The sequence below is a fragment of the Trichosurus vulpecula genome, chromosome 5 (genome assembly GCF_011100635.1).
Source record: "Trichosurus vulpecula isolate mTriVul1 chromosome 5, mTriVul1.pri, whole genome shotgun sequence".
NCBI lineage: Eukaryota > Metazoa > Chordata > Mammalia > Diprotodontia > Phalangeridae > Trichosurus > Trichosurus vulpecula.
Window position 1 is genome coordinate 31,060,507 of NC_050577.1, and position 14,303 is coordinate 31,074,809.

General features: G+C 44.0%; 1 protein-coding gene across 1 annotated transcript in view; it reads right to left on the bottom strand.

Moving 5' to 3' along the window:
* The window catches only part of NR1D2 (nuclear receptor subfamily 1 group D member 2), a 49,837-nt gene extending 35,991 nt beyond the window's left edge, over positions 1-13,846 (bottom strand). The window contains 1 exon segment of the mRNA XM_036760070.1: positions 13,515-13,846. Coding sequence (XP_036615965.1) covers positions 13,515-13,530 — 16 coding nt within the window. The 5' untranslated portion in view covers positions 13,531-13,846.
* Positions 13,847-14,303: the final 457 nt, after the last annotated feature.

Consider the following 14,303-nt stretch of genomic DNA (forward strand, 5'->3'; position numbering starts at 1 on the left):
TTGCGGATTTCATCTCTCTACATGGGGCAGTCATTTTCATGGCCAGAGAGAATGCACTCCAAGTTCTATTCAACGAACATATGCCATCAGCCAAAACTGAGCAAGATACTGCTCAGTAAAAAGCATGTTAATCACTAAGAATACTACACAATTCTTCTCACAGGGTATTAGCATTTATCCTGATGCTAATCACTAACAGTATTTCCATGTGGCTTCCAGACCTGGACATCCTCCTGATAGCACCTCTGGTTTCTTGAGCAGTTTTGTCTCTTATCAACTGTGAGACACCCTTAACATAAATGACAAGACAGAAGTACCACCAGGGTCCCGGAAGACAGCCAAGTGATCAACCCCAACAGGCTACATAATGCTGCTCAACGCCAACAGCAGTGACTCCATAGTGGTCTAGAACCTGGCAGTGCACACACCACATGGATCAAAGGGACAAAGATCAGTCACTGAATGGTGATGGTGGTCATGACTATTACTGCCGACATTTCTATTACACTTTAAGATGTGCAAAGCAATTGATGTACATCATCTCATTGGACCCTCAACACCACTCTAGGTGGTCAGCAATGAAAGCCAAGAAATGACCTGAGACACAGGAAGATGTGACAAAGCTGGGGGTGAGTGGGAGGGGGAGATCCCATTCTTTGGCCCTCAAGCTGGTGCTCATCCCCCTGTCCCACCTAGGACTGTTCTACTGGGGACCACAGGCAAGCTGACCAACCTAGTATTTAACAGTCAGAAATGCAGCAGAGAGAACTAGCCCAAAACTCTGACCTGCTACTCTACTAGTGACCTCAGACAAAAGACAACCTATCTGCACAGATTCAGTGAACATCAAGCCGTCCCCCTTCAGTCTTGCTCACAGACAGCAAATACCACGAGAAATGTCTTTTTTTAATATGGTGATCAACGATCCTGGTGATTCAGTTGAGATAACAATTCAAATGATGGTAGCTAACTTAAAAATAAGAAAATGCAAAGATGCACAGCTCCTTGACACCAAAGTAACAACTTTCTTAAAATAAATGGCAGTAGGTATTTTAGTTTCTGCTTCCTGGTTTTGTCTAGGTCTCAAATACAGTACATACTCCATGATTATTAATGAATGGATATGAGAATACTTTCCTGGGGAATAGATGAAACCCCTTGCTTTAATACTTTTTATCAAATGAGATAATTATAACAAGCACTTAGCACAGTGCCTGGCATACAGTAAATGCCATATTAATGCTTTTTTTCCCTTTATCTTATTATAGAAATGTAGTTGTTCTGAAGTGTGAGACATCATTATTCTTAAAATAGGAAAGAATGACAAAATATGGGCAATTTCTAGTTAATACATCAGTGCAGAATAAGAAGGAAAGGAAGAAAAATAGCATTTGACAAACATTACCCAATATAACTGAGCCTTACCTCTAACATATCTAGTTTTCTAAATTACAGAACAGCTGCTAATGTTCATTGGTCACAAATCTAATGCAAAAATAGCTGAAATCTAAAGCTCATCTAGAACACCTCAACTGAACCTCCTAAAAACCTTTGTGGTAGTATCCCCATTTTTACAGACGAGTAAGCTAAGATTGAAGAGACTAAGCAATTTACACAGTCACACAGCTAGTAAATGTCAAATCAGAAGATTTGAATGTAGGTCTTTCTGACTCCCAATGGAGCACTCTATCCATTAGGTCAGCCTTTTCTGAATAATATTTGATTTCTTAGACTAAAGGACAAGAACCAATTTAATCCATAATGTAGCTAAAAGAATAAATAAAAGAAAACAATATGATTTCAATGCTAGCAATTAAACAAAACCCTAAGTATAGGTCTTTCCCTGATAATAGGTGTTATCACTTGTACAACAAGCAAATAATTCCCTTGAAGCCTTAAGGGAAACAAAAAGAAGTTACAGAAAACAAAGGTCAGGCCACAGAGTACTCCACGCTGGCCACCAGATCGTGTTGCAAACCCAGCACAGCTTGGTTGCCTAGGGCAGAGGCAAACACCCAGCCAGTAGATGCAGCCCAAGACACTCCCAAGGATTGCTGGAACCAGATTAAAATATAATTGAGAAATATTTAACAAATAAAAATACAATAAACACGATCATATTGCATCTTAAAACTAATCCAATATGTGCTGATTTCTTTTGAGTTTGATATCACTGGTCTAGAGGAAGCTTGGGTGAGATCAGAAAAAACAAAGCAAACTTAACGTACATCTAGGCAAGTAGAGGTTTCAGCAGATCACAGGCCATTTTTATCAATGCAGCAGTTGTAAACTGGATGTTAGTCACTCTCGGAGTGCCTACAGGAAATAATAAACATACTACAATAACAGAAAAGATAACCTAGTTCAAGCCCTTCATTTTAGAAGGAAAAGAAAATCAGAGTAAGTAATGACACAGCACTAGTTAGAAACTCAACTATTCATAAGACAAAAGAATTTCAGTGGTTTCTCTTCATCTACTAAATTTGGTCAAATTCCCATTTATAGCATTACAAGAAGTTTCTACAGTTAAATTCGTATCCTTATAATAAACAAATACTGAAAATATGGCAGATTACTATTCATTTTGGGCAGCTAGGTGGTGCAGTGGATTAAGCACCAGGCCTAAAGCCAGGAAGACCCAAGTTCAAATCCAACCTCAGACATTTACTAGTTATGTGACTCTGGGAAAGTCACTTAACCTTGTCTCAGTTTCCTCATTTGTAAAATGAGCTGGAGAAGGAAATGGCAAACCATTCCACTATCTCTGCCTTGGTCTTTCTTTCTCTCAAATTATCATTTTGGGCGTACCAGAATATCATGCACTGCCTATCTACTGTCTCATTCTGGCACCATGACCAGGGCATGCCCTTCATCCTCCTATATGTCTCATCACAAACATAAATATACAAAAGGGCTATAATTTCATCAATATGGAAAACTCCCAGTGTAGGAGCTCCTAAAGCTGAACCTAAGTGGTTAGTAAAAGCACACAGAAGTGTGCATATATATACACACATATACACACACACATACACACATACATATACACACACATACATACATATATACACACACATACATATACACATATACACACACATACATATACACATATACACACACATACATATACACACACATGCATACACACATACATACATATACACATACATATACACACATACATACATACACACATATACACACATACATACATATACACACACATACAAACATATACACACATACATATACACACATGCATGTACACACATACGTATATACACACATACATACACATACATACATATACACACACATACATACATATACACACACACACATACACACATATACACTCCAACAATGTTTCATATATACCTATGATAGTCTGGATGAAAAACTACTTCATTTCCAGTGGGGAAGATTACACCAACGTCACAATGTGAGTATCTTTCACTGGGGCGTCCGTGTAATGTTTCAGAAAGCTATGGGAGTAAGCAAATTTGGAAAAACCTTGAGATCAACAGAGATTCTTTTGTTGGACTCTGTGACCTTCAAGACTACCAAAAAACAATCAGGCAAACGTTTCCCTGTTCAGCACCTCATTTGATAGTAACATATGGCAGATTACCTAACAAAGTTCTCTAAACGATCACGTCTTTCATTATCTTGTATAACTTTAACATATACGTGGGAGTTACTTTCCGTGGTATTCTTAGTTGCATTTTGTTTATACAGTCAGAGACTTTAAAAGCATTTGACTATAAACAAAATGCTAGAAAGAAGAGCGAGCATGTTTTTTTTTGTTTTTTTGTTTTTTTGGCAAAAGCATCCTCCCTGTCTTCCCCATTAGTTCAATCTTGGAAATATCTTGAGAATTCATCCTTAGCCACTTTTAAAGTTGTATTCCCTCCTACCTTTGGCCAGTTCCATCTGTGCTTTCAAAATGCTTGAGTACCACTCTACTTCCTCACATGGGCACTATAATGGAAGAGACAAAAAGGGGTGGTTCCCCAGCACCACTGTTACATCAGAGTGATAGAACAAGGCTTGTAGATTCCTTCCATTTGGGGTCTGTCCATTCTTCATATTTCATCTAGAAATGCTTTAGGGGTGATATGACTCAGCTGAATCTCATGCCTAATTTTCTATAGGCATATGTCCTCCACAATTTTTCTTTTCAGAGAAAACTGGGAAGATCTTTATAAACTGATACAGAGCAAAGGTGAGGAGGACTACAGCAATTTATACTGTGATAACATTATGGAGAAAAACAACCTTTAAAGATTTTAGACTGCTAATCAATACAATGGTAAACTGTGAGTCCAAATGAATGAAGATAAAACACATCATTCACCCCCTGTCAGAAAGTGATGAGTGTCAAGGTCATGTGAGGATTTGTTTTACTACACTATGTAACCACGTATTTAAGGATTTGCTTTTCAGGTTTGTTTTTTGGTTTTTAAATTTGATCAGTTTGGGGTTAGGGAACAGCTGGAGGGACTGACCAATTTGAAAAGCTACTTGTTACTTGAAAAATAATAGGCTATTTAGAAAAAAAGTCAGTTCCCCCCCCCCACCCCAATCCACCTACTTGGATGCTGAGTTAATTACAATTTTCTTTATTCCTCAATAATTATCCTTAGCAGAGTCTCATAGGCATTTGCCTTTTTCAGAATATAATCCATACATCCTGGATGCTAATTCCATTCCTGGGAGACAATTCCCAGCATCTTTGGAAGCCAGAGGAAAGACAATTCCTTTTTTTTTCTCTTTAATGGGACTTTACTAATCTCTACATTAAAATCAATCAACATCCTTTCAAGTGCAATTACCTCTAGTAAGAAATTATCATAAGAAATACTGTATATAAAATGACGTACATAGCATCAACAACAATGTAAATGAAAGGAGCAACAAAAAACCAAAAGTGAATGTTGCAAAATTACAAATAACAGGCATAGCTTTGTCAAAAGAAGACCTATGAGAAGACACTTCCGCCCCTTTCCCTAGTAGAGGTGGGAGGTCCACAAAGGTTGCACATTACACAGATTTTCAGATTTTTTGTTGTATTAATCAGTGAGGCTAATTTTTTCCTTTTCTTTTTTGTCTTTTAAAAAAATACTATTTCTTACATGGGATAGCTCTCTAGAAGGAAAAGGGGGAGAGATACTTGGGGAAAAATGCCAATGTTTAAAAAACAAAACATTAGTAAAAATTTATTATAAAAAATTAATACTATATATAAGGATAACTTAGAAAATTACCTACAACATTGTATGGAATTATTCTGCAAAACTAATTAACAAGTGTTGCTGGGTGCTAGTAATAAGTATATAGTTAGTCATTTGTTCAAAAACTATACTGTGAAGGACCATGGGAGCTACATAAATGAGGCATACTACATCCTGGCAAGAGCCCTGCAGTCAAATCTTTATCTCTTGAAAAGCAGAGCAGCCAACTATCAGGAGGGTTATCTATTCCAACTACCTTTCTTCGGAGAGCTGTTGGCCATGTAGACTTCTTTCCTTTCCTATCCCACAAAGCAAGGAGAGTGATGGGTCAAATAGTTCAAACATAAGTTCTAAGGTGGCAGGAACAGTCTGGTGTGAATGATAGCTAGCCATGTGTTTTGTACAAAGAAAGCCTCCATGAAAAAGTCAGTTCCTGAGCAATGCAGCCTGAGTGTTTTCCCCTCTACTTTTCAACACAGTGTGAGATGTGAAGTCAGAAGGGCCTGGGTCCGAGTCCTGGGTCTGCTATTTGCAGTATGAGCTAATTTTAGTCATGTCCTTGAACTTTTGTGGGCCTCTATTTCCTCAAGCCTGAAATGAGGAGGCTGGAGGAAAAATGACCTCCAAGGTCCAATCTCCTCCTCCCTCCCTCTGCTCCCACAAGATGAGATGGCCCCTCTTACTAAAGCTACCACTGTCCTGGCCCTCATACCCTCCTGGGGCAATAAACTATTTCAATCCCACCCTCTCTCACCGTCAATTTCTCTCCATCAACCAATTTCTTCTCCTATGCCTATAAATACTGAGGTTTCCTAGCTGGAAAAAAAAGCCCACAAAAACCCTGAAATCTACCTTTGATCTGGACCATTCTATTTAAGAAATGCTCTCCTGGTGGTTACCAACGATCTCTTAATAAACCAAATACGATGACTTTTACCCTCCTAAGCAGGCTAAGCCATTGGACACAGCTGACTACCACCCTCTCCAACTCAAGAAAGGACTATTAAGCTCCTACTCATCAAAGCATCTCCTCTAGGGACTTGACACATACAAAGACAAGAACATATGAAGCAATTTCAATAAGAAGAGATCATTAACACTTGGAATTTGAAGCCCAGTGAAGCATGAGTGCATCCCAGATAGGGGAGACCCACTGACCAACCACCTGGGTGAAGGTGCAGAGGTAATGTATAAACTAATAAACTAATTTGACTGAAGTGGTATGTGAGTGAAGAAGTGGGTGACAGTCAAATTTCAGGGGGCTTTACAGACTGAGCTCGGGATAGATATTTTGTTTTATTCTAAAGGCAACAAAGACTTTTGAATAGGGAAGGGATACAGGTCAAATCTGTGTTTTAAGATTATCTTGGCATCTGTATGTAACGTGGATTAGGGAGAAGAGAAACTGGAAAAAGGAAACATGGTCATTTGACTTCTATTTGTTTACTCTTCCGCCTCCTTCACCAACTCCCCTTCTTTCTTCCCCCTAAGCATGGCATCCCACAAGGCCAGTGAGCCCTCTTCCTTTCTCTCTCTACATAAGGGAGAGATCTCTTGGCAACTTCATACACACCCAAAGCTTCAATTATCGTCTCTAAGCAGATGACTCCCAATTCTTCAGACTGAAGAAACCTCCCTAAAATCTATTTCAACTGCCTGCTGTCCTACTTTCTCAAATTCAGCATGTTAAAAACGGACTCATCATTTTCCTCCAGAAAACAAAAAAACACCTTCCCTTGCTTCTCACTTCCCACTTTTTATTGATGGTACCACTACCTACCAACAGTCACCCAGCCTTTCTTCAAACTCACCCGCACATCCAATCAGTTCCCTCCTTCAAGCTCTTCCCACCCCTTTCTTGACACTCCCTATGGCATGACCCCCGGGCCAAATGAAAGGTAATGAAGTCAATCTTCAGATGGAAACCCTAGATCATGACTCCCCAGAGCCTACCAAACAAGCTACAGAGCCGATGGTCAGATATTTGCAGACCTCCATGATGTGACTTCAACCTTAGAGGATTGTCAGATCACAGATTTAAAGCTAGGAGGGACTTGAGAGGTCACAAAGCCCAACCCTGTCTTCATGTTATAGATGAGGAAACAGAGGCAGAGAGAGGTTAAGTAATTTGCCCAGAGTCACATGGCTAGTGTCTGAGGTGAGATTTGAGCCCAGGTCTTCCTAACTCCAAGTCTGTGAACTATATGAACCTACTACTTCACCTTATGTCCTATTACTATCCTTCCTACAATCCATATTCCAGGCAATCACCATCCCCCATTCCCATACCCTATGCCTACTTCCTCCATGTCTTCCTGTGGAGGCCCTTCCCTTCCTGCCAAGCCCAGCTCAGGTGGCACCTCCTCCAGGAAGTCTCCTTGGATCTGCCAGCTCAGTGACCTCTCCCTCCTCCCAATTCTCCAAGCATTATGGTTTTAGTACTTTTCATATGCTGCCTTGAGCTTCTGTTGTTACCATGTTTGTATATTATCTCCCTGCTAAATTAAGCTCTAAAGACACATGCTCTATTTTGTTCCCTAGCTGATGCAGTCTATGTTTGATAAACTGGACTGAAGAGGAAAACTACATGGAGGACCTCAACCAACCCCAGGCCTGGATGAGCCACCCTTACATCTCTACAGAAAAAAAAAAGCCTGGCCAATGCCCCATTAGCTAGTCAACTTCCACCTGCAAGAGACTCAGTCACTAGGGCAGGCCTGAGCCTCTGGCTTACCTCTAACTTTCAGGAAGGTAATCATGACAACCTACATGTACAGGAGGGCATTTTACAGTTGAGGAAACTGAGGTCCAGAGAGGCCACAGCACAGAGTTGCCAGAGGGACAGGGAAGCCAAGGGCTACTCAGGCAGTAAAGAGAAGAGCTGTGATTCCAGCAGAAGCACTAACTCCAAATCCAGGGAGTTTTCCCCACTACCTTAGGGCCAAAAGTAAATATTCAATTTTTATTCATGTGCACACTCTTTCTCTTCACTGAAATCATTACCACTGGTCATTATTATTTACTAAAACTTTACTATTATTTACTAAAAAACTCAAGGAAAACAAAATCACAAAAATAAAACTTCAACCATATTTAAAGTATCATGTTATTTTTTCTTTATAATACAAATGACTAGAAGTTAGGGAGCATGTTTTTTAATTAGTGTTGCTAATTCAGGAGAAAGCCCAAAATTCTGGAGTATGTGCATACTATATATTTATTGGCCGATTTGCATTTTTCCACAGATTTTCATCTATTTTCTGGTTATATGTAAACGGCTGCTAGAACTTGTGGCACCAAGGTTGAACAGTAATGAAGTTGGTAATTATAAACAGAATTGCTGTCATCTTCCATTTCTGAAAGACAGGACCTGAGACTGCTCCCGTGGACCATACTGGAGAAAAGAAGGCACAGGAGGTCACAGGAGCCTTGGAAGATAGATCTTGTCTCCCTGCCTTCTATTCTCACTCCATCTCTTCTCCAATCCAACTTTCTTGTTTGATCGACTGATCAAGTCTAACCAGAATTTTCCTCATCCCTAAGTGTATCTCATTGTTTCTTTCTGTAGCATGTCTTTATTTAATGTTTGGTCATTCAACGACCCCAGTTTAAAAAAGAAATGCTTCAGCCTAAGGGCAAATAGTATCTGCAACAAAAATTCTCTTTCAAATTATGCTTTTTCCTACCATTATTTCCTTACCAATCCTACTCAAACCTTGTTTGTGATTAAAAAGATATCCATTTTTCAAAGTCTGGATAGATTTGTGACCTCCCTAATGTGACTACTTCTTCCAGTGGTGCACAGCAAGACCCACCCAGGCCCTCTCACCCCATACATGTCCTGCTATAGATCCTCCATGGAAGACAGATCCTGAGATCTCCTCCTCTCTGTCCTTTGACACAGCAGAGAGTTGAAATGAGTGGGCCATCCTTCACCTGCTCTGTGACTGGGCCATGTCACCTAGTAATACATCTCTCTAATACTATCTTGGATGCTGCTTCTCCTATTACTCAGTACTTCAGAGATGATACGACATAATCTGCTTGTGCCCACCATGGGCCTTTCCACTGACCCTTGGATAACATATCACTTTAATTCCATAGTATTCCAGCACCCACATCCAAACAGCACCACTAAAAGGAAATTAAAGTTTAAAAGATGAGTCTTTGCTTCGGGAAGAAGCTTGGAATTATCTATTTAACATACAATTTTCATTATCAGATCTCCAGCTAAACTATATAAAAAGTAATCATAAAAGATGGTCAATGGACAGATGACATAAATGATAACAAAACAACTGAATAGGGTAGTCAAGCGTTAAAAAATCCTAAGAACTCCAACTAATGGAGTAAGGATTCTCTCTGACAAAAACTGATACAGAAAAACAAGAAGTATTCTGGCAGAAATTAGGTTTAGTTCAACACCTTACACCATATGCTATAATAAGCTCCAAATGGATACATAATCTAAATATGAAAGGTCACAGCACCAAAAAAAAAAAAAAAAGCAAAGGAGATACCATGATCAACTCTGGATAGGAGAAAAATTCTTAAGTCAACAAGAGGTAGACCTGATCAGAGATGATAAAAAGGAAAATTTCAATTACATAAAATTGAAAAGATTGAGCAAATATAACTGTAATTAAAAAACAGTTAATAGGGGAAAATATTTCAGTAAATATCTGATCAAGGTTTGATATACAAAATATACAGGAACTAACATAAATACAAAAGAACAAGAGCCCTCCCTCAAAAACATTCATAATTAGGAGATATGAAAAAGATGCCTTCAAAAGAAGAAATGCAAGCGATCAACAACCATATGCAACAATGCTTAAAATCACCAAGAGAATTACAAATGAAAACAGCTATGAGGTTTCACCTCACACCAATCAATTGGCAAAGCTGACAAAAAAGCAAAAATATCAATGTCCTTTGGAAAGGCAGGCACTCTAAAGCTCTGTGGGTGAAACTGTGAACTGGTTCAGTATGAGAAACAATTTGGAATTATACTAAAAAATTTCTGTACATGCCCTTTGATCCAGTGATACTACTAGGTATGCACCCCAAGGAGATTAAGGACAGAGGGAAAGGCCCATAAATTGATGACAGTGAAGGAAACAGAGCCAGGACGACAGTTTACACACTAACCACAATAAGGCAGAAGACAACGAGATTGCAGAATGCCAACACAGCAGCCAATAGTGATTTCAGAGAGTTGATGATGAAGTACGCCTCCTGCAAGAGGAGCATTTTCAGACACGGCCAACATGTTTTGTTCTGGTAGACTGTACTTATTTGTCCAATTTTGCGGGTGGGGAGCAGGCTGTCAATAGGAAGTGATAATGATATAACAGAAGGAAAAAATCACTAAAGCATGTTCTAAAAATATAAAATAAAAGCACCACACAATCTCTTAAAGGCAATTAAGCACACTTTCCTCCACCTATTCATCCTGGATCCAGTCCATTCTCCTTCCACAGCATCTGTCCAAGACACAACTACACAAATAGTTCATCCAAATGTCCATCAGTCTGAACAACAGGGATGCTTCCATTTGGTTGGACTCCCTTCTCTCTCCCTCCTCACAAACCAACTGCACTACTGCACAAGATGAGACCATAAAGAAATGTTAAGGATGACTAGCTAGTGCTCTCCAAAATAAATCAACATCTGTTTCAATATTCTATAACATCAACAGAAGGCCCCCCAAAAAGCTGGGAAACATGGTTTAAGAGGAGCAAACCCAAGAGATCAAAGGCTTGTAAACTTTACAGAAACTTCACACCCATGGATCATAAATAAGTTCTTCAAGAAAGTTGCCTGGGCTAGTGGACAGAAAGCTGGCTTTAGATCTCACCTGTGACACATGTGAGCTGGTGGGCCCTAACAAGTCACAACCCCTCAGTGCTCTGAGCAACTCTCTCAAACTCTTCAGCTACAGAGAAGGCGCTGAACTGCACTGGGAGAGGGAAATCTGCTCACCAAGAAATTGCCTGCACCACTGAATCACTGAACTAGGCTGGTTATCTATTCCTTTCTTCAAGAAGAGAACTGGGAGGCCTTAGAATCAACACTCAATTTTTTTTAATGAAATCAGACTCACCCAGACAAGAAATGCCTAGTACACATGTGGGCATCATTCCCTGATTCAATTGTGTGTACAATCAGACCCACCGTGTGAGCACAAATATCAGAATTATCTTCAAAGAAAGACTAAAAACACGGCAGACTATGTAACTAAAGTGATCTGACTCAACTAAATAGGCTGTTGACAAGAAATAATGGGAAACGGATTTTTTTAAAAGGACTGTCATACTTTACATAAGAAAATGAAGAGGACTCTAACCAATTCATTTCTCTTGGTGCCTGTCAACTGGCCATACCACTGAGGTGCTGGTCAACGACAGCCCTAAGTGCAGCCAGTCTCCTTTGTGGGCTTCCCACTCCTACCACACCCTCTAACCATACAAACTCTCATCACTTCACATCTGGACTACTACTGCAATAGCTACTGGGACGATATGCCTGTTTCAAGGCACTCCCCACTCCAGTCCACCCTCCATTCAGCCACCAGAGTGGTTCCCTACCACGGCCAGGAGCAAATACAAAACGTTCTGTCTGGCTTGCACAGCCCTTCACCCCTCAGCCCCTTCCTGCCTTTCTTATACCTTACTCCTTGCCGCATGCTCTTGGCTGTCTCATGAATAAGACACTCCATCCATCTCTCAGCTCTGGCCATTCTCTCTGGTGTCCCCCATGCCCAGAACACTCCCCCTCTTGTGCTCCACCTACTGACCTCCCTGGTTTCCTTTAAGTTCCTACGAAGATCCCATGTTTTACAGGAACCATCTCCCAACACCTCTTAATTCTAGTGCCTTCCCTCTATTACTTCCTATTGATCCTGTATAGTTTGCTTCCACATATTTGTTGTCTCCTCGGTTAAACTGTGAACTACGCAATGCTTAAGCACAGTGCCTGGAACTTGAAGGCGCCTCAAAAATGCTGATCAATTGAATGACTTTGGGAGAGTGCAAAGGGAAAGCAAGCAGAGTCTTTATGGCTTTGATGAGCTCTGGAAAGGTGGGCAGGGAGGCAAGTGAAGGTTGTGGCCCCAGCACAATTCCCATCCGCCCTTCAACCCAACTGCATGCTATTCATGGTCCTGGTCCTAGATATTTTATTAGCACAGAGGATCCGGATGGAGGCTGACCTGAGTTCAAGTCCAGCCCCAAACATACTGGCACTTAATCCCACGCCCTCTCTAGGCTGCAGACAAGGCACGGGGCCGGTCCACTCTCTCTTTTTTAATCTCTTCAGTATTTCTTTCCTTGCCTACTGCTCTGTGTCAAAGCAAAGCAGCAAGCTCTTCTTTCCCCGTGACCCTATTCCCCTTCCACGATCCCTCCATTCCCCGGGGGGGAGGAAACCAGGACTAAAATGACTCATTCACTAACAAAAAGCTCTGTCCCTCGTGGGAGTTCCGTTGCCATCGTTCCGGTTCTGGACCCCAGGCACGTAAGCCCAGCCCCGTAACTTTCTATTCGTTTCCCGCGGGCAGCCCCGGGGCCAGAGGGCTGGTCATCACCTTCTGAGCCGACTCGTGCCGAGGCAAACTCTCCAGAGCATGCGAGCATTAGACGTGGGGCCACACCCCTCGTTTTACAGATGGGGAAACTGAGACATGGAGCGGCCAGGAGCTCAGCCCGATGCCCGCTCCGTGCAGACGGCAGACGCCGTTCGAGGGGCGCCGTTCGAGGCCGAGCGACACCCAGAGCGGGGGTGGCGGCCGGCGCACTGCGGTCTCCCTCACGCGCACTCCCGCACTCGCCCCCGGCCCGGCCCGCGCTCCGCTCCGCCCCTCGCGCAGCCTCCGCAGTGGGCCAGCCCGCCCGCGGGGAGGGGGGGCGGGGGCCCGCGTCATCCCCGGAGCGTTCCAGGGGGGCGGGGCCGCCCTCTCTCCGCCCCTCTCCTGGGCCGCGGCCCCGCCCCCACGTGTCCCTGCGGCCCCGGGGAATGTGGGTCAGGGAGCCCGGCGGCCTCACGTGTCCCCGCCCGCCGCCGCCGCCAGGGCCCCCATTATGTAATGCCGCGTCACGGGCTCCCCGGGCCAACCCGCGGCCGCGCGCCGCCGAACGTAAACACAGCGCGCACGTGGCTCGCGCGGCCGGTCCATGTGAGGGGGGGCCGAGCCGGGCCGGGCCGCTGGGGGAGGGGAAAGGAGGGGGGGGGAAGAGAAAGGAGGGGGGACCCCTCGCCCCCGACCCCAGCTCTTACCCGCATTCACCTCCATGGTGCCCTGGCGGCCCGCCCCGGGCGCTTCAGTCCTGCGTCCCCCCGGGCCCGAGCAGGAGGAGGCGGCGGCGCCGGCGGCTGCGGGCGCCCTTCATGGGCCGGGCGGGCGCCCCGGGACCGAGACTGGCGGGCAGGGAGGGAGCTCCTAGGGCCGCCCGCGCCGGGGACCGGGCAACAAAGGCGGCGGCGGCCGAGGAGGAGGCGGCGGAGGCGGAGGCTTCCTGCAAAGCTGCGCAGCACGGAGAGGAGAGGAGAGAGAGAGGGAGGGAGAGAGGAGGGCAAGCGCCGGCGGCCGAAGAGCCGAGCGCAGGGAGCCGAGGGGGCCGAGAGCGGGGAGGGGAGGGAGCGGGCACCGAGGGGAGGGGAGGGGAGGTGAAGGAGGGGGAGGGCGGGCCCCAGCGCGGCACGTGACCCGCGCGCGCACACCCCCGCCCTCCCTCCGCCGCCCCTCCCCCTTCGTCCTCCGCCCCTCCCCCTTCGTCCTCCGCCTCTCCTCCTCCCTCCTCTTTTCCACCTTTCTTGCTCCCCACCCTCTGTCTCCCTCCTCCCTTTCTCCTCACCCCTCTCCCTACTTTTTACTTTCCCCTCTCTTCCTCCCCCTTTCTCCCCACGCAATACTCCCCTTCCCCTCCTCCCCTGCCCCTCTTACTCCTCCTGCCCCATTTCCCAACCCGCTTCTCCAGATAGCCCAGGGGGTAGAGCCCTGGGAGACCTCAGGTCGAACTCATCCCTGGCAGCTGTTTATTCCCTGGATGACCACCCCCCCCCCCC